Source organism: Haliotis rubra, unplaced genomic scaffold (assembly GCF_003918875.1).
Source record: "Haliotis rubra isolate DU_JTF1 unplaced genomic scaffold, ASM391887v1 Scf160, whole genome shotgun sequence".
In the NCBI taxonomy this organism is placed as follows: Eukaryota; Metazoa; Mollusca; class Gastropoda; order Lepetellida; family Haliotidae; genus Haliotis; species Haliotis rubra.
Genome location: NW_025765559.1, coordinates 137,583 through 158,321, shown reverse-complemented (window position 1 = coordinate 158,321; position 20,739 = coordinate 137,583). Strand labels below are relative to the sequence as shown.

Here is a 20,739-nt window from a genome sequence, read left to right as displayed (position 1 = left end):
AGTTTCATTCGCATTCACTGGGTAGCAAGCTCGTGTCCATCTAGCGAAGATGATATGGAAATTTAGCTCATTGTTATACAGCATTGTCGCATACGTTTGCGGACATCTGAAGCACGGTTTTATTTTGTATTTAAATGATAAAAAATGAATGCGAGTTAGGGTGTCATAGAAAGACTTTTTTCAATGCGGGTTGTTTGTTGTTTATTTTCATGGCAAATACTGATTTGGCTTTTTCAAGCCAAATGTGCATCTTATACTGCTATTCCAACAAGTGGACCGTTCTTACCATCCAAATAAAACCGATGTCCAGATCCAGCAAGTGGACCGTTCTTACCATCCAAATAAAACTGATGTCCAGATCCAGCAAGTGGACCGTTCTTACCATCCAAATAAAACCGATGTCCAGATCCAGCAAGTGGACCGTTCTTACCATCCAAATAAAACCGATGTCCAGATCCAGCAAGTGGACCGTTCTTACCATCCAAATAAAACTGATGTCCAGATCCATAAAAAATTTGATTCTTTTCATTACTCTTTTATTTATACAGTTGGGTGGCATTATAATGCCTGTTATTTTCTCAAAGGAACAATGCTGGACGGTTGAAGCATCATGATGACATTCTTGTTGAGCTCTGAATCCGGAAATTTGGCCTACTGTAAGTAATCACACAACTAACGTCACATCACTCATCATTGCTTTAGGTATCATAGAAGTTTGTCACCGTGTCAAAGAGATACACCAATTGTTCTGAATTTCTGAGGCATTATTCCGAACTCTTTTTGTTGTCATACTTGGGTACTGTGTTAGCACATGTCCCCAGTAAGATGTGCAGTTAAGAGTTGACGTGTTTGATCCGAATGTTTAGGGGGGCAAGCTGTGTAAGGTGCCGTGCTAGTAAGCGCATGGTGCCTAGCTCGATCCCCACTTGTGACCGGGTGTAAAAACCTTGGAGCTAACATTACTTGCAGGCTCTTTCAGTGTTGCCACAACCCCTAGTGAGTAGTACACAACCCTGTGCACTGAAAAGCACCCATCCAAAGGTAGGTGACCAGATGGTGGACACACGAACACGTGGAGCCACCTAGTTGCGGGTATAGTAACGTGCAGTATCATTGGACAAAATACTGTGACTATGTGTTCCAGTTCGCCCACTGGGGTGCAAATGGGTACCTTGTGAGGATGAGGCTGTGTGATAACTCGCTGCGCCAAACTGGCTGCATGAGTTGAATACTCCCCAGGGAGCTGAGATGGTTAAAAAAGAGTGCCAGAAAGGAGACATCTGTTGATCAAGGGAACCCTCCAGCGCATTGAGCACACGTGTACTAGTTGCCTGAATATGTACGCTATATAAGTATCCTATAATAATAAAGAATGTCAGGCTCCTCGGCCAGCTCTGCACTTGTTTCCATCAAACATCTTTTGGGCAGGTGTTAAGTACTCGTGGGGACTTTATATGATATGAGAGAATGACATTGAAAATCCTGGTCATTCAGTAAGAACTTAGGAAAAAAATATGTATGCCATAGCTTGCGTGTATTTGATTCCATTCCTTGAAAGTTAGTATACATGACCTTTTCAGGGGCTATTTTAGATGATCATTGCTATTAGGTAAAGATCACTGGGTGTCACATTACGAAAGAGCTAAAAATATACGAAGCGTTTGCATTGATTTATCCATTTCATGAAAGATCATAACATTTTGGTACCAGCTATAATTAATGACTGTCTGTCTCGTCTGATATTGAAGGTCAAGGTGGTTCAACCAGAAGTGCTCTTAACCATTTCTGTGTTGTTTTACCTCGATATTTAATCATGTCGTAAAAATCTGTTTGTATTCTCAAAACAGTGTCGGCCCATAAGTTTTCACATGCAATACACCAATTAATACTCCCTCGTTGTAACCCGTGTTAGGTGGTATAAACCTACACATGTTATTTGTCATCATTCACTTGATGGTCACTTAATGAATTTATAACAGGTATAATTAGTGGTAACACACTTAGATTACCCGACAAAGGTTCCCATTTGGCATTTCTTGTGTCTGGAGTAAATATTCAACATTATAAACATCGATCAAAGGATTAACCGATAACACGCTGATTGATTAATTACTTTTATCTTACACAGCGGAATTGTCAAAGGTAGTGTTTATGTATGTAGATTTACTAATCTATACTGAATACACTCTGTCGTGTCGGTGTCTGCGTAAAAAACAACGTCCTTCTTTCAAAGGATTAACCGCCAATACATTGATTGATTGCCCATTATTGGCTAACTAAATTACTGTTTTTAAAGAAAGGCGGACATTATGCAATTAGTTGCCAGGTGTGCTATCTTGGGTGACCAATGAGACTATACACCAATACCTGAAAAGATTTATCACTTTTTCGTATATTAAACTGTTAAAAGACACATCATTTGGAACAGTTTTGTGGATATTGATGGATACATTCCTCGAACAAGGTAATGGCCTGATATTGTTCCTATAACTTTAATCTGTTTTAATTTTAATATTTGCATTTTGTTTTTATTCATTTGTCGTAGCATTCAACAGAATCATTGTTTTCTCCGTGAAGTGTAATGAGACAGACAACATGCACTAGGGTGTGTGTGCGAATTATGATTCACATTGGCAAACTATAAAATGTCTAGATATTACAGTTCTGTTATAAATTCACTATAAGTATCAGCAGATCGTCTGCTTTTTATTTAGTTTCAAAATGCATACAAGTGTGATAATAAACTAATTAGGATTATAAGACCAAATATAAAGACGCATTTTTATTGACTAGTATCTACATACTGGTGAGTGGACATTAACCATGGGAATGTAGCAAAGAAATTTATCGCGCAGTATTGTGACTTCGACCCCACCTCGCTTCCGTGGAAGAAATCGTTATGTTATAAGTTGTGTCATGCAAAATCCGTTTGGTTATGATTCCAATACATATTTAACAACGAGTAGAAAGTAGTCTTGATTTTCTAACTTGATGAAAACAAACTATATAATCTCATTATTCTAACAGATTTTTTATTTTTAAAAATGGCGGCGCCCTGTCGGGAACATCCGCCAGTCTGAGGATAAATGGTATTTAGGTTTGTTTTTCACCGAGTCTAAAATCAAAACTACTTTCTACTGGTAATAAAATATGTATTTTATTGATAATAATAGGATTTTTGCATGACATAACGTATATCATAACAATTTCTCTCGTGGCAGCGAGGTGGGTCAATATAATACTACTTACAATATTATTGTTACTTCGACCACAACCTTACTTCCGTGAAGGCTGAACACAAGTAAGACCTCTGTCCTTTTATCAGCCCATGTGTTTGAGTAAGTACAATCTCTTAAGGTTTTTGCAGATGCAGTCTGGGGATTGATCGTCTGATTTTCCCCTCTATCAGGGCTGGTGGGGTAACCATGTGTGAAGCCCATTGATGATATCCCCTGCCAAGAGATTGCAGGAATATTACTATAAGTGGTGTAAAACAGTAATCGCTACTAACTCCCATCTATCACCTACACTTCCGTGGCCGTTCTGCTTTTGCATATGACTATGCGTGAGTATGTTTTTATGCCGCTTTTAGCAATATTCCAGCAATATCACGGCAGAAGACACCAGAAATGGGCTTCGCACATTGTACCCGTGAGGGGAATCAAACCCAGGTCTTCGGCATGACGAGTCAACACTTCAATCACTAGGCTGCCCCACCACCCCTTCTTTGGACATGAGGTAAACACCTTTCTGGTTTCATATCCTCCTCATCTGTCTATCACTAAAACACTTCCACACTGTAAGCTAATTCCTCAACCACATTTTAAAACATGTAGTCAGGTCTTCCTCACAGGACACGATTAAAACAATAACCAAAACACAGCAGTCAGTAGCAACTTGCTTGTCAGTAGTAAAGATGACAGCTTTTGGCACCAAACAACATCCTTGTAAGAATCCACTTGCTTTTGATTCAACACACTTCCAGCTTCGAAATATTGTAACATGCACCATGTTGCACCAAACAAAAAAGACAAACACACTCTGAAGTATGACTATTTATGAAAAATAAAAATATCTCATAATCACACACCCATCCTGGGCCCGGAGTAAACCTATATCCACCACTTGATCCATTTGCATGGTCCTGCCCTTGTTTTCAATTTGTCAGTTTGATTGGCTATACAACCAGGTCTAATGAACCAATGAAATTGGGAGGTACCCATCAGCATGGGACTTACAAAAGCTCCTCAATCTTGGGTTCCAAGTTCCATTGAGTATGATCAAGTTAGTGAGAATTCAATCTTAAAAAACTGACTGACATGCAAAGAAAGTTCTCAAAAATCTTCATCATGGAAATGATGTCTTCATGTCAATCAAAACTGGTGGTAGCTTTGGTTTCTAGGTAACACAAGTTACCTCCCTTACACTTTCCTTCAAGAAAACAAAGGATCAGTAAAACGTTAAAGAAGATGAACGGCAGGAAATTTGCAAACCACAAGAATCATAGAAAAGGATCCAATGATGACTAGGTTTACCGAAGTGCGAGCCCAGGAGGTATAGGGATGTCACACACCACGTAATGTCTCCGTCTTGTAATGCTCCTTGACCAGCCTGCCAGTGCATGCACCCAGGCATCAGTGATGTTAAGGATGTTGATGAGATGATGACAGCTTCTGATCGATGATTGTAATGTGAAATTACTGGACATGCACACATCTGGCTGGGCCTTCAAGAAGACTGATAACAGTTCTCCATTGGTCCTGAAAGTCATCCTCATCACTCAGTCATATCCAAGAACAAGACTTGTTGACATCTCACAATCCCACATACATACAATGTACATTCCTGTGTCAGTGATCTGGTTCCTCCATTTCTTCATCTGGGGCACACTGCAATGAAAACAAAATGTCACCATCTATTGACTGACTGACTGAGTTTGGTTTTATGCCGCTTTCAGCAATATTCCAGCAACATCACGGCGGGGGACACCAGAAATGGGCTTCACACATTGTACCCATGTGGGGATTCGAACCCGGGTCTTCGGCGTGACGAGCAAACGCTTTAACCTTTAGGCTACCCCACCGCCCCACCCACCATCTATTGAAATGATATAACCCTACACAAAAGATCAAAACAACAACATTTCAAATCATTACAATCACATCAACAACCATCTATTAAAGTATACAATTCTATCCTAAAGATCAAAGCAACAAAAGTTTTAATCATTTGCCGCCTCTTTTTTTACTCGTCAGATTCTGGAATACTAAAGGGATGGAACTCTGCACTGCAAACTGCAGAGTCACCAGGGCAAAAGAAAATAAGTTGTCCGTTAAAAGTTATTCACCATATTTCAAATCATTACACTCACATGTACTACCAAATATTGAAAGTATACGACCATATATGAAGCCCAAAGCAACAAAAGTTGCCACCACTTTGGCGACGCATCAGATCCTGGCCTGCCAAAAGGGACGCCACTCCGTCTGCCTCAATTTTCTCCTGGGTTGCCGGTTATGAACAAGGTAAAATTATTCACCATATTTCAAATTGTTACACTCACATAAAATTCCACAAAACAGACTTGGTTGTCTTCATTCTTGATCATGTACTGTAGAGACAGGAAGCCTCTGTTGTCGGTTCTGATGGACACCCGAGTGGACTGAGCCAGAGCTTTCACTGTTGGCTTGAGCAGAGCTAGCTTGTACCTGCAACAAACATTGGTCCTAGGGGTGAACTGATACACTGGTGAAACGATACATATTTTATTTTCATCCTGTTCCTGTATTACACTTGGTGAAACACTATACATATCAACACTCTCCATCCCCAGCTCTTCATCAGTCAAATATCCTGAAAAGGAATTGTAATTAGTGTCTATAGTTTGGTACTAGAAATATGTAATTTTCTGAGTAAAATTGATATTTTATACTTATCCTGACTCATGTATTATTGCTTGTCTCCTTCCTTTCGCTGAGCGTTAGTGGAACACTTGTATCTCCTTTTTGAAGCTCCATTTCAAAGAGCAGGCGTAAAATCACTACTCACCATGAGTTGTGTCCCTCTGGTATTGGCGGGGAAAACAAGCCACCTGTCTTCCCAGCTTCACTCTCTCGAATAGCTAGCCCGACACTTTAATTTTACAGGAAATCCAAAGTGCCTAGCGGGGAGGTTGGGAGGAGCTTACCTCATGAGTCAGGATAAGTATAAAATATCAATTTTACTCAGAAAAAATTACATATTTTTCCTTATCCTGACTCATGTAATATTGCTTGTAGAATCCGTCGGATCTGGTGGTGGGACAAGCCACTTCTGGATTCAATTAGTGATTTACGTCCTGCATACCCCTATGGGAACTTCCTGGTAGCACTTCTATTTACTGCTAGGCTCTGCTGCTGCTGTAACCCTTTACTTCCAGCTTTCTCTGATGGGGGACCACAATTGTTAACTTTTGGTCCTTGCTTCTGTTAACATTATTATGGGGATTTTGCAACTCCATCTCTTGATGCAAGCATCAGTGGAGAAGCGACCCTTTTATGTCTGATGCGTCCTTACAAGTACTGGGTCTTATCACTTATGCTTAGTCTGTCTTAGGCGTGCATATGGACTCTAAAGCTGTACTCTCCTGAGTGTAGGCTTTTGCAAGTCATGTGATAAAAGGGCAAGACTCCGTCTCAGCACCTTTGTGGGACTGTCAATTGTTGTGCTACAACAAGTGGGCGAAAATGGTGAATGCCAGAGACGTCCTCGGTGGCGATGTCTCTCAGGTAGTGGTTGGCAAACACCATGTCCGATTTCCAGAAGCAGCCCTCCATTATCGTCGGTGATAGAGCAATTCCCATGTAGAGCGAGTGTTGGCGCCAGAGCTCTAATTTCATGTGGGTTGGAGGCTCTTGGAGGATCAAGTCCTGCTGCTTTGTAGGCCCGTGGTATGACAGTTCTCATCCATATTGATGATATCGTAGTCGCGAGAGATCTCTGTCTGTGTAAGCTGTCGATATAGGGATGAAAAGAGCTTGAATTTTTCGTCTCCTTGTTCTAGACCTTTGTAGGTAGACTTTCAATGCTCTTACTGGGCATAAGGAAAGGTCCTGTGTATCCTGTGGCCCAAGGACTGATGATAGCGCTGGGATGTGGAATTGTCTGTCCGGTTGACCTGGCAGTTGATTCTTTGCTATAAAGTCCCATCTCAGTCCCATATGTACGATGTTTGATTTTCGTCAAATCATGTCCTCTCAAAGTCTAGAGCATGTATTTCCGACATCCTTGCTGCTGTTGCTAAGGCGATCAGGAATAGAGTTTTCTCGTCAAGAACTCAAAAGATGTCCTATCTAATGGTTCGTAAGCGTCACTGGTGAGATGCCGTAGAACTATGTTGAGGTCCCACGCCGGAGCTTTAAATCTCTGTTGTTGGTCCTCCAGTTTAAAAGAGCGTAGTAAGGCCAGTAACTCTGGTACCTTAGTCAGTTTTACACTCGTCCTCATAGTAATAACTGAGCTCAATGCCGCTAGGTATGTTGAGAGTGTTGACCCTTTCAACCGCTTCGTTTGTCTTAGGTGACAAAGATAGTCCGCCACTTGAGGGTGTGTCGCTTTTATGGCTGTGAAGCCTGTTTTCAAAGCGTAGGTCTCAGAAGCTTCGCCACTTGTCGTTGTACAAGTTGCGTGTTGACTTGCGTAAGGCTAGCGTGACTGCTTTCGCTGCTCTGGCGGAATATCCTCTCTTATTCAAGCACGCCTTGATACGCTCCACGCGTGTAGCCGGAACACCTGTGGGTTGCCGTGTGCTTGCTTTGTGTGTGGATGTACTAGCAAGTTCGTCCACTCTGGTAGTTGCAGTTGAGGTGGTCCTAGTTCTTGTATGAGAATGGGGAACCATATTCTCGCTGGCCAGTAAGGCGCGACCAAAATCAGTTGCAGGTTCTTCGTCTGTATGATTTTCTGCAACACTTTCGGTATTAGAGCTGGTGGTGGAAACGCGTGAGCGTTTAGTCCTTCCCAGGAGATGCTTAGAGCATCTGTTGCCCATGCTCGTGGATCTGGTATTGGAGAGACGAATGTTACCAGTTGATTGTTGAATCTTGTGGCAAATAGGTCTATTAGTGGCGCTCCTATCTCTTGTATGATCTGTTTGAAGATCTCTGGATGTAGCATTCATTCTGTTGGGGATGGTTGAGTTGGTCGAGAGTCGTCTGCTATCACATTCTTGGCTCCTGGATTGGCATGCTTTTATGTGGATGTTCAGATTGTCTAGTATGCTGAACAGTTGAAAGCAGAGGTTCAGAAGGTTCACCGACCTGGTTGATCCTTGTCTGTTTATGTAGAACGCCACTGTGGAGTTGTCCGTGTGTACTGTTAGATGAGCATTCTTTAAAATGCTGGTCCAGTGGAGTATGGCGTTTATCACTGCTTTCATTTCCAGCATGTTGATGTGCAGATCTTTCTCGTCTATTGTCCATTTCCCAGCTGACACTTCGTTGTCGGGTGTGCTCCCCAGCCTTGGAGCTATCGTCCACATAGAGATCGTCTTGCACTCTGGCTCTGCTAAGTAGGTGCCTCCGCAAACATTCGATCTCTGGAGTCTACCATAGTTGATATGGTTTTAGTCTGTCCGGGGAGTCGAAGGGATCCGGATCGTCCAGATGTACATTCACGAAGACCTGTAGTGGGCGTAGTTGTAATCTCCCTCTGCGCGTCATATCCTGTGCTGATGTGAGGAGACCCAACAGGCTCTGCCACTGTCGTAGTGGCCACGGAGAGAGTAGAGCTTGCGATACCATCTGTTGTATCTTTAGCCAACGGTCCTCTGGTACTGCTATGCGGTTTTCTGTTGTGATGAGCCGAATTCCTAGGAACTGCAGGTCCTGTGTAGGCTCTAGTTCCGACTTGAGGAGATTCACTAGCCACCCTAGTTGTGTGAGAAGCCTGATGGTAAAGTCCAGCTGTAGTCTGAGATGATTGGGATCTTGATGAGCTTGAATCCCGTCGTCTAGGTAGAACGCACTGCGTAGACCTCGATGATGTAGGTATGTGACTATGGGCTTCGTCACTCTTGTAAACAACCAGGGGGCCGATGATATTCCAAATGGCAGGACTTTCCATTGGTAGTGTCGTCCGTCTAGTACGAATCTCAGGTACTTCCTTGATTCCGGATGTATAGGAATATGCAGGTATGCGTCCTGTAGATCTATGCTGGCCATGTGGTCCAACGGACGGACGAGATGTAGTAGTTGTGGTAGATGAATCATGCTGAACTTTTGTGGTTTGCATAGATAATCTCTGTTGAATGTCCTCATGTTGTAGATGAGTCGGAACTTTTCTTTGGAGTTTTTCTTTGGTACGAGGAAAACTGGGGAGTAGAATCCTGGTGAGATCTGGTCCTGGTTTATCACTTCTATGGCGTCCTTCTCTAGTAGAGATGTGACCGCTTCTTGTAGCCTCTCTGTCCGCTGGGTTGCAAAGTTGAACCTCTGTGGTGCGTTTGTTAGTGGAGGGGCTGCTTGTAGTTGTATGTGATATCCGTCTCTTAGGATGTTGGATACAAAAGGATCTTGAAAAATTCCCCAGTTCTCCCAGTAGTGTTGTAGACGTCCACCCACTTGGAAAGGTTGAACAGGAACGGCTGGGGATGGAAGACTCCAGTCGTTCCGAACCCGCCTTTCATCGTCTATAGCTTCTGGGTGCCCTGCCCCGTCCGATCGTCCTCTATAGTTGCGGATGGGCGTGAAAAGTCCTTTCCTCCTTTGGAGGTCCCATTTCTTTTCTCTTGCTTTTTGGATGCCTGCAAATTTGGATTTGCCGAGTAGCGTTAGGGAGGTCTGCCTGATGACACTTGCTAGTGTATCGATGGACTTTATCATCAAGACCTCCCTCGATTCCTTTGTGACTTCCTTGGCGACCTCGTCAATCTCCCCTGCGAAGATGGATGTTGTAGACCATGGAGCTCTGTACAGCGTCTTAGTGAAGCGTTAGCTCCAGTTGCATGACGACAATAGTCCTTGTCTTCTAGCTAAGCGTCAGCTGCTGATATGGATATGGATGATACCGACATAAATTGGTGGTCCTTTTTCTGCGTTAGTAGGGCAGAATAAATCATCAGGTCTTCCTCTGCAGTAGAGTTCTTAAACTTGGTGATGGCGTCTCATTAACTGCCCTGGATCTGTTAAGTCGAAGAACATCCTTCTGGTCATAGTGTCTATCTGTGGCAGCTTTTTTGTCCTCAATCTTGTAAGATTTGGTCCGAGTCGTTGATGATTTTGTAGTTCTCATCTATTTCTTGCACCTTCATGAAGGGGTCCATGTTGTGTAGTGAGAACTTCTTTGCGTTGAACTGTGGGATATTAGGAGCCTGGAACCTCGTTGCCTTCCTGAAGGCTGCGTCTAAGTCCTCCGGTACTTCCGAGATGGGATCAATTGGTGGTAGAGTGATCGTGTCCACATCATCATCCTTCATTAGGTACGTGACTGCCTCATTCTCTTCCTTAGAGGGTGACGCTAAGTCCAGTCCATTAGCCATCCAATATTTTATCTCTGAGTCCGAAAATATGATACCGCCATTGTCTGTATCATGTTCACTGGCATAAGATCGTTGATCATCCTTAGTTGGGGATCTGCGTGGAGACCTGTGTGGCGATCTACGTGGCGACCTGCGTGGGGATGAGCATGATGAACTAAGTGTAGTTCTAGGAGAGCGATCTGTAAAGGCGACCTGCGTGTAGGTGGCGTCTTTTAGTCCTGGATTGCCTTCCTGACGATCTTGTTGACCCTGTTGACGATATTGTAGATGACCTTCAAGCAGGGTGAGAGATTCTGTTGAGGGTCTGAGTCGAGGCGTCTCTCTCGACCTTCTAGGTGGTGTAGGTTTCCTTCTCTGTGAAGTGGGTAGCCTGCGTGAAGGTTCTTTATTAGTCTCATCCTCTGATAGGCGATCTCATTGGTTCTGAAGAGAGCGTGCGTCCCTGCGCCGCAGGTTTGCTGGCGTCATGTAAGCGTAGATCTGCTCTTAGTCCTAGAGCTAGATTCTCTGGTGGGCCTCTCAGATGTATCATCAGTGTGGGGTTAGTTCGTGCAGGTCTGGATCCTCTCTCAGGTTGATGACTTGAGCAGGAGAGCCGCCTGGCTGTCCATCATGTGAGGCTCTTTCCTGCTTGGCGGCGCTTCTCCATCATCTCCATCATCTGTTGAGAGAATTGCTGCATGAAGGCCCCAGGGTTGAATGTCTGCGGCGATTGTAGAGATGTCGTCTCTGCGATGGTAGCGATATGGTCCAGGGATCGCTGTGCCTCATGGATGTCTGCCGTCAGTGTAGACTTCGGACTGCGTAGATAAGGCTGCTGACATAACCGTTGCTGAGGCCTGCTTCCTTTTCTTATGATGTATCTCTGGGATGATCAACAGCGGTTCATCGTAGAGTCCTCTCTCTGCCATCGGGACGATTTCGACGCCATAAAGGTCCTCGTCATCTCTGCGAAGAAGTCCCGTAGAGCTGCTTGAAGTCTTAGGGGTGTGAGGCTTTTTCTGCGTTGAAGATGGCCTCTTCTTCTTCGTCTGGGTTGAGGAGTTGTCGAAGTAGAAGACCTTTTCTTCGTTGTAATGGCGGGCAGCGTCCCACGCCCATCTTCGAGGACATCTCCGGCAGGTCACTGGATGGTAGAATGTCGTCGGACAACGATGGACAGCTCTGGATGGACTCAGCCGGTTTATCCATGACTTGTAAAAGTCGACAGGATTTATCCTTAGCACCTAAGTACAGAGAAATGATAATTATTAAATTGAATTTGTATTAATTGCTGACATAAGTTACAGCGAGAGCTGGAAGTGCATATTGTTGTACAACTGGGGCACAGTAAATCGCGGGTCTGCAGCAGATAACCTAAACCTACAACGAAAACAGGTTTTCATGAAATGTAAACAACTGAACAATCCACGTAAAACACGTGAATAAACAGTCAAATTACAAATAAATTTCAAACCTTATTGTAGAAGGATACTCCCTAAAGCCTTATAAAGGTATATTATATGGAAATAACTAATTAATCAAAGGATATAGTGCCGTATTGGAGACACAGGCTCTCCCAGACCGTCCACTAGAGGCGAAGAAGGAGAGAGTGAAGCGTTGGAAGACAGGTGGCTGTTTTTCCCGCCAAAACCAGAGGGACATAACTCATGGTGAGTAGTGATTTTACATCTGCTCTTTTGAAAGGGAGCTTCAAAAGGAGATACAAGTGTTCCACTAACGTTCGCGAAAGGAAGGAGACAAGCAATAATACATGAGTCAGGATAAGGAAAAATAGTCACTTTAACATGTGTCTAAGTGTCTAAGCTGTTTTTCTTTGGATCCTGCTCAGATAAACTTATAGTCAAGGTTTTCATGTAATTTCAAATCACAATACACATTATACTGTCACTTTACTGAATCGTTTCACCCTAAATTTATACAAATAACACAAAGCTATAACAAACTGATTGCAAGGCTTCCATCCCAACTGCCCTGAAATAGAAATTGATTACTGAACTTCAATTTGATGCATGTCTGAAAATATAGCACTGAAATAGCACATCACTCCTTTAGAAAGAGACGCAGTGCATTGTTTCTCATTAGTTGGTGTAACACAACATGTGTCCAGGTCATATAGTTGGCATTGCAAAATTTGCATCAGACATTGCAAAACTGTATATTTTGCTACAACAGAAGTCCTGCGTTGTACTGAATCTGCAACATGTGTAAATCTTACCTGTTGGTTTGAGTCTGTTGACACTGGAAGGATTCCACCATGTCAGAGTCTTTCGGAAAGGCAGACTGAAAATGAGGCATCAGCTCATACCAAAAACAAAATAAAAACCTGGGTATCTCAGGGTTTCACAATACAACCAAGTCACATACTGAAGTATATTAGCATTTCACTTGTAGCTCATGATACCAAGCAGTCATGTCTTTTGCACTAAATTTCAATGTTCCGTGAGGCAGTGTAACATGAGGTTGTCATCAACAGCGCAAAAATTATCAGATTTATCTATGATAAACTCAGTATTGACATCTCAATGGACTTCACAACTCCAGGCTATTGCCAGCTGTTACTCATGCATACAAGCAGATCACTATATTAGATAGATTTGTCTGGAGACACGAGGATCTGTATTACATCACTGCTCATGTCCAGCTCACTGACGCACTCTGACAATGGACAATGGATATATCACATTCAGTGTCACCTTCACCTTTTGACCTTGAATGTTTTCTTGTACTTATCAACTATATCTGCACTTATACCAGTATTAGACACCACAAGCACTTTCATAAACATGTCCACATTTGCAGGCAGAGTACATAAATATGAATATCCGCACACTAATCTTGAAAACTCACATGAGTACTGCCAGCATTGCCAAAGGTCGACAGCTGAAAGTAAGGTTTGTCTGGAGACATGAGGATCTGTAGAACATCACTGCTCATGTCTAGCTCGCTGAACACTTCTCTGACGCACTCAGACTGAAAGGACAATAGAATGTTCACATTCAGTGTCACCTTGACCTTTGACAAAGTATTACCAGTAATCAAAAGAGAATCACAGATATAACCTTGACTGTGACCTTGTACTTTAGAATATTATCAAAACCATACATTCAGTTAGACACATGTGTTTTACAAATTTTGATTGTGAAAATTTATTTCTAGAATTTTTTTTACCCAAGAAATAAATCTTAACAATCAAAACAGGATTTTGTTCAAATCATGTTAATTATCTTAAAGGTCACATGCAACGTAAAACACAACTTTGCAGATTCTGATACCTTTCGGTATGGACTTACCGAAACAAATCATCAAAAATGCAAATTCAACTTATAAAGTTGAAAAATAACGCGATGAAAACACCCGCACGAAATCGGAGTTCAAACGTTTCACTAATTTTCCCCCGACTTTTCTGGGGAAAACGGGTTTCAACAGCTGGGCTGCGCTCATAGCGTCTGCGCAATGAAATGGAGTTAGGTGCAGCTTCGGGCGGGTAGTCTGGTGAATACTCGGTGAAGGCTTTGGTGTGAGCTATTTTTCTAATGTTTTGTTCATGTCTCACCGGTGCAAGCTTTTTATATGTTATGACAGTAAATAAACTGTTTATATAATTTCATTTGTCTATTTCACCACACGTTCTTCTTACCGAGTCACTTTCTCAGTTCGATACTTAAAAGCAATGTCATTATTTAGCGTTGACATAATTTCTAACTGTGATATAGATATGTGACTATGTCGTTGTCACAGACTAAACTCAATGTCTTGTTTTATTGACACCTGTGTGTCTGCCTGCCTGTCTGCTAATGACAATATTCAATACACAGCTGCTATCACTGACCACATGCAATTTGAACTTAACAACAATCAGGTTATACACCATAAACAAAATGCATTGATTTATGGCCCGAGTTCGGTCTCTGTCACATTATGTAATTACACAGACAGGTAGGTGTGATACTTGAACACATGACATGTTATGATGTCTGTTGATTGCAAAATGTTATACACAAAAAATGAGCATGTATTTACAAAACCCAACATCTCTATATATACACACACAATGAGCCGTGAGGGAAGCATATGCAAATGAACCAGCCGTTACACTTGAGTGCACACCTACCCGCTCTGACTGGGTTCGGTATCCCGGCTGCCTCGTTTCTTGGGAAGTAAACCGAAGTACACAATATTGCACTTTTGATTTGTGATTGTACGCTTATAATTTTGTTTATATGTTTTTTCATAACCAACAATGTACATGTATATTATATGTCATGAATAAGTGATAATTGTGTTTTAATTATGTTTGATATTTTGGTTGCATGTGACCTTTAAATATTTTATATGAATTAAAAAGGAGATGAGAGACAACATAAATGTTACACGCTGTATTTCTATATTTCAGCAATATGTGTTGTATTGTTTCACCCCTTGTACCTTCATGATGATCTTGTTGATGACATTGGTACTACAGAAATCAAAGTCCAGCACTTCATCTGGCTCCAGGGTCTTGATGCTGCAATCTGTCAGAACACCCTCCTCCTCTAGACTGGAAAAATCAAGTATCATCATCATGAGTATCTAGCTCAGTGACCCCGATTGATTTATTGTTTAATAAATGTGTTAATAATATGTGTTAATCTCAAAGACTAGATATGCTTACATATTTCAAACATACTGGTAAGTTAAGGAATGTGAGCTTTAAGTTTGAGAGTGGGTATATTTGAATACATTTCAACCTTTATCACTTTCATATCACTCTCACATGTGTCACTCACATCACACTCACATGTCACACTCGCATCACACATTTCACACATCAAACTCACATCTCACACCCAGATATCAAACTCACACATCACAGACCCCTGAAGGTCTGGGTTAGAATTGGCTTTCAGTAACCCGAGCTTGTCGTAAGAGGCATCACACTCACATTACACTCACATCAAACTCACATGTCACACTAACACTACACTCATATGTCACACATCAAACTAACACATTACACTGACACATCAAACTCACACTTACATGTCACACCCACATGTCACACTTGCATCACACTCAATTGTCACACATCAAACTCAGACATCACACATCAAACTCACACTCAAATAACACTCGCATCACACTCAAATGTCACACATCACACTCACATCAAACTCACATGTTACACTCACACTCGCATAACATTCACATGTCACACTCAATTGTCCAGCATATTCACATGTCACACTCAATTGTCACGCATCAAACTCACATGTCACACCGCCATATCAAACTCACACATCACACACCCGTGAAGGTTTGTTAAAATTGGCCTTCAGTAACCCATGCTTGTCGTAAGAGGCATCAAACTCACATGTCACACTCACATCAAACTCACATGTCACACATTACACTACACTCACATGTCACACATTACTCACATGTCACACTCATATCAAACACGTCACACTCACACTACTCACACATCAAACTCACATGTCACACATCAAACTCACATGTCACACATTACTCACATGTCACACTCACATCAAACTCACATGTCACACTTACACTACACTCACATGTCACACATTACACTCACATGTCACACTCATATCAAACACATCACACTCACACTACACTCACATGTCACTCACATCAAACTCACATGTCACACATCAAACTCACATTTCACACTCATATCAAACACATCACACTCACATGTCACACATCAAACTCACATGTCACTCACATCAAACTCATGTCACACATAACTCACATGTCACTCACACATCAAACTCACATGTCACACATCAAACTCACATGTCACACATTACTCACATGTCACACTCACATCAAACTCACATGTCACACATTACACTCACATTTCACACTCATATCAAACACATCACACTCACATGTCACACATCAAACTCACATGTCACTCACATCAAACTCATGTCACACATAACTCACATGTCACACTCACATCAAACACACAAGTCACACATTACACTCATATGTCACTCACATCAAACACACATGTCACACTCGCATCTCACACGTCACACCCACTTATCAAACTCACACATCACACTCACATCAAACTCAAATGGCACACTCTCATCAAAGTCACACATTACACTCACACGTCACACTTAAATCAAACTCACATGTCACTCACACCAAAGTGACACATTACACTCACATAAAACTTGCATGTAACACTCACACTACACTCACATGCCACTCTCACGCCATACACTCACCTGTCACAGAGATGCCAACCCTAATTTAGCCCAATTAGTATTTTGGTCAAAAACAGATGTGAAAATTAGCATTGTTGTCCAAAATTTGTATTAACTTTAACAAAGAATTTTCATATTGAATAAGAAATGTAAATATATAGTCCAAGGCCTTGTTATTAACGTTACACTCAACTAAATCAGTAATAAGTATCCACATATAGCTTGATACTGAATAAAATGTGGTTGTGCTATCGTAGTCGCGTATTCTGTGTTGTTTTTTTCATAACGAATACGATAAAATCATATGGGTTGGCATCTCTGCATGTCACACTACACTCACTTGTCACAGTCACACTACACTCACATGTCCCGCTCATATCAAACTCACATGTCACACTCACATCAAACTCACATGAGCACAAGGGGGCAGCCATAACCAGCATAACACATCTTCAGACTGGTCGTCACACCGGGGATGTTGCTGCTGCCAAATATTGTCAGACATTCCTGTGAAAACAAAAAACATAATCTATCGCATTCAATTCAATTTCAAGAATTACAACACAATTTTTAATGTCATTTCATCTCATCAATACCGGTATACTCTTGATAGTTAAGTCCCTTATGCCAATAGTACTGGCCAGTCTGTTACCATGGTTACCACAGCAAGTGGTGCCAAGTTAATGTATCAAAGTTTCAAACCAAATGGATTGGACATGATGCCAATAGACAATTTATTATTTAAGGCTACTGCAGGTGGACAATGGTAGTCCCAAGTAAAGAGGGGTATTTTGGCAGCGACCAGAATGCAATAACATCAAGCACACTTTGATGCAATTAAAATATAGGTCACCTGGTGAGATTTTGAAGCTATCTTTAAAGATGAATTCTGCCACTGTTAAATTCAAGCAAATAATTGGTACATTCAGTTGTACTAATAAAGCTATTAGCCTTTTTAGTCAATTTCAAAATTAATTTCCACCAGGAATTGATGACATACAATTTTGAAATAAAAAGGGTTAGAAACAAATCAGTAAAAGTAATTTTGGGGTATCTGTTGTGGGCTTGTACATCACCTTACCACAAACTTCTGTATGACATGGAATGAAATTGTATACTGTACAGAATTCAAGGGAAAATATGAATAAACATAATAAACATGATTACAGTCATCATGGATGACCCCAGCATTATGAGACACCTGAGTTACACATAACACAGAACAAAGACCAAGTACAATCATATTTTCCATGTGCTTAGCATAACTGCTATTGCGTGTACTGTGCCCAGTCAAACCTATGTCGTATCGGCAGCGGTGACAACATTTATAAATGAAAATACGAAACTGTGCACTCCAAAACTAGCAATCAAACATAATATTTCTGTAAAATTCCACTATCATGATCATAATAATTACATTATTCTTATATCATAATTAATAACTGGATATTAGAGAAAATGTATTTTGTACTTACTAATAACACTGTCAAATTTATCTTGAATGTAATTTGATCTTCCTTGATTGAAAATTCATGGAAAATTGCCTCTTGTATGAATGCATTGGCTTGAACACACTTTGCATCTTCCACCGTCACCTTCAGACCCATAGGACTGGCAAACACTGTGGCAGTCTGAAACAAACACAGCATCCTACATGAAAGTTTAGGCCAATATCAGGATATTATCTTGGATGAAGAAATAATAGTTAATTCCCATGGTAGGACAATTATGGAAGATAATATTGTGGTATATATTCTTATACCAATTTCATTCGAGAATGACAATGATATAAGAATCTATACTGAAACCACACCAAAACATTGTCATTAATAAAGTATATATCTTTCTTATCATTCAGCACATTCTAAAATGCCAAACAGAGTAAAAAATAGTTTGTACAGAATTATGACTTTCATCATGTTCATAAACTTCCTATTTATGAATAAAAGATATACAACATTGAAATTGATGCAACAATGTAAAATTAAACACTTAAGCATCTTCATATCATATATAAAACCTTGATCCAGACCATTACATAAAATATGCCTACATTACCATAAATTGGAAAATCGTACTAGGGGTGAGGTGAAGTCAGGTGAAACAGGCATTATTAACATTGTGTTCAAGAATATTTCACCCATATCATGCACATGGCAATACTGTCCCTGTGTGTGTGGCTGCTTAACAGTAGTCACTTATGCAGGTGTTTTTAGATATCATGTCATGTTATTAAACATAACATTACACTGCCTGACCAGGTATGCCACTTCTGAGGCACTTTTAGGTTGGAAAATTCTTACTGAGACTGAGACATCGGGGTCAAATATCAGCTTGTGGACAATTGTATACACATCTGTCAACACAACTGAACATCAAAAAAGGCATTCGAAACAGTGAAGCGAGATCCAGTTTATCAACCCATTAGCTTCCTGGCAAGAGGTTCACATAAACATGATAACTAAAATCGTATTCCAGGCAAGTCCTTCATCGACACCTTGGTATAGATACAAAGTTGCCTGGATTAGCTGACAAGATCAGAGTATTCCTCGACGCGGGGCTTATTGAAATCTAAACAAGTAAGGTTCACTACTACAGGGTGTAGGTTCACTTGTAAGAGCTATAACCGGCGCCCGGTAAACAGTGTCGTTGCAGGGTTTGATCATGATTTGTTCATTCTCAAATCAAATAATGAAATATATTATTTTACTTACTTCTTTGAAGTTTATGGCTTTCAGTATACTTGAAACATTCCTTGCATTGTCAACTTTTGCGATCAGAATATTCTGGTTGTCATCATCTGCCTGTTGTGTCGATAGACTCATTGTTGGTTACAAATTTTAGGAATACATCAGAAAATTATAACAAGCGCAGGTTTCTTATCCGTATTTACCGCCATCTTGTTGTACTGTCAAAGGGAGGTAATTTAATGGTAAACATATTTACCATCCTGTACAAAATAATTTTCTTGGTACACGTGTCATAATCACTACATGTGGAGGGTGAATGTAAAGATGACTGCAGTTGGTTCCGATCGATTTTTACCTTTATCTATAAGATTTCGTTAACGTCGTCATTTCGAATTATGAAATAACTTCGAAGTAGGAGTCAAAATCAATTCTTCAATTTTACTATTTTTAAACAAACTGGGTCCCGAGTGATTTTTGTAAGCAGACTAGGCGCAAGTACTAAGCATGGTATTATTGTTACTTGAATTCGATCACTGGCCCGTTAGTGTTGCTTGAATACGATCACAGGCCATTAGTGTTAGTTGAATTTTATTACGGGCCATTATTGTTACTTGAATTCGATCACAGGCCATTAGTGTTAGTTGAATTCGATCACAGGCCCATTCGTTTGCTTGATTACTTACAGGTTGACAGACCCGTGAAGATCCAAGTTAGAATTGATCCTGGGCTACGAGAGCCTATCAAAAGGTTTTTCTGTATAAGACAACGAAAATATATTATCCAAAACATCGCAACTACTGATGACCATGGCCATACATAGTTACTGAGAACATGCAAAAGTTACGTGGTTCAATATTAAATGTTTCCCAATGTTTATTGCTCTCCTGAGTTCATGCCGCCATAGTCAAATTCTCTCAGTTAGCACCTTATATAACATTTCGACACCATTCAGTCAATTCTGTCTCACAGTTGCTGCTGAACCATATTGTCCCACCCTACAACCTCACATGTGTTATTGATACCCACCCATCTGTTTACTTCAAGAGATACTGACAGACTACAGAAAGTCTAACTTATGTGTCAATGGTAGGGCTGTTAAGCTACACCCTTACACCCGCTGTCACTGTTTGTCATTATACAGAAATTACAAAGTTGATGACATTTATGGAGAAACACATGTGTATGCAATGTGACACTGTGATACCCCACCCCCACCCCCAATAGAACAAAACGAGTGGCACCCCCCACCCCCACTTAAAATCATCCTCAGCGTCGTCGTCATTGTCGTCGTCATCATCAACTTCTC

At 41.1% G+C, this 20,739-nt stretch overlaps 1 protein-coding gene across 1 annotated transcript; it reads right to left on the bottom strand.

Moving 5' to 3' along the window:
* Positions 1-4,042: 4,042 nt before the first annotated feature.
* LOC124271450 (cell cycle checkpoint protein RAD1-like) lies at positions 4,043-19,653 on the bottom strand. The gene is made up of 8 exons (XM_046706607.1): positions 19,458-19,653; positions 18,219-18,374; positions 17,156-17,250; positions 14,945-15,056; positions 13,367-13,489; positions 12,735-12,799; positions 5,564-5,708; positions 4,043-4,889 (listed from the first exon to the last, which is right to left on the bottom strand). The coding sequence occupies exons 1-8, from the start codon at positions 19,566-19,568 to the stop codon at positions 4,851-4,853; spliced, it is 846 nt and encodes a 281-aa protein (XP_046562563.1). The 5' UTR covers positions 19,569-19,653; the 3' UTR covers positions 4,043-4,850.
* Positions 19,654-20,739: the final 1,086 nt, after the last annotated feature.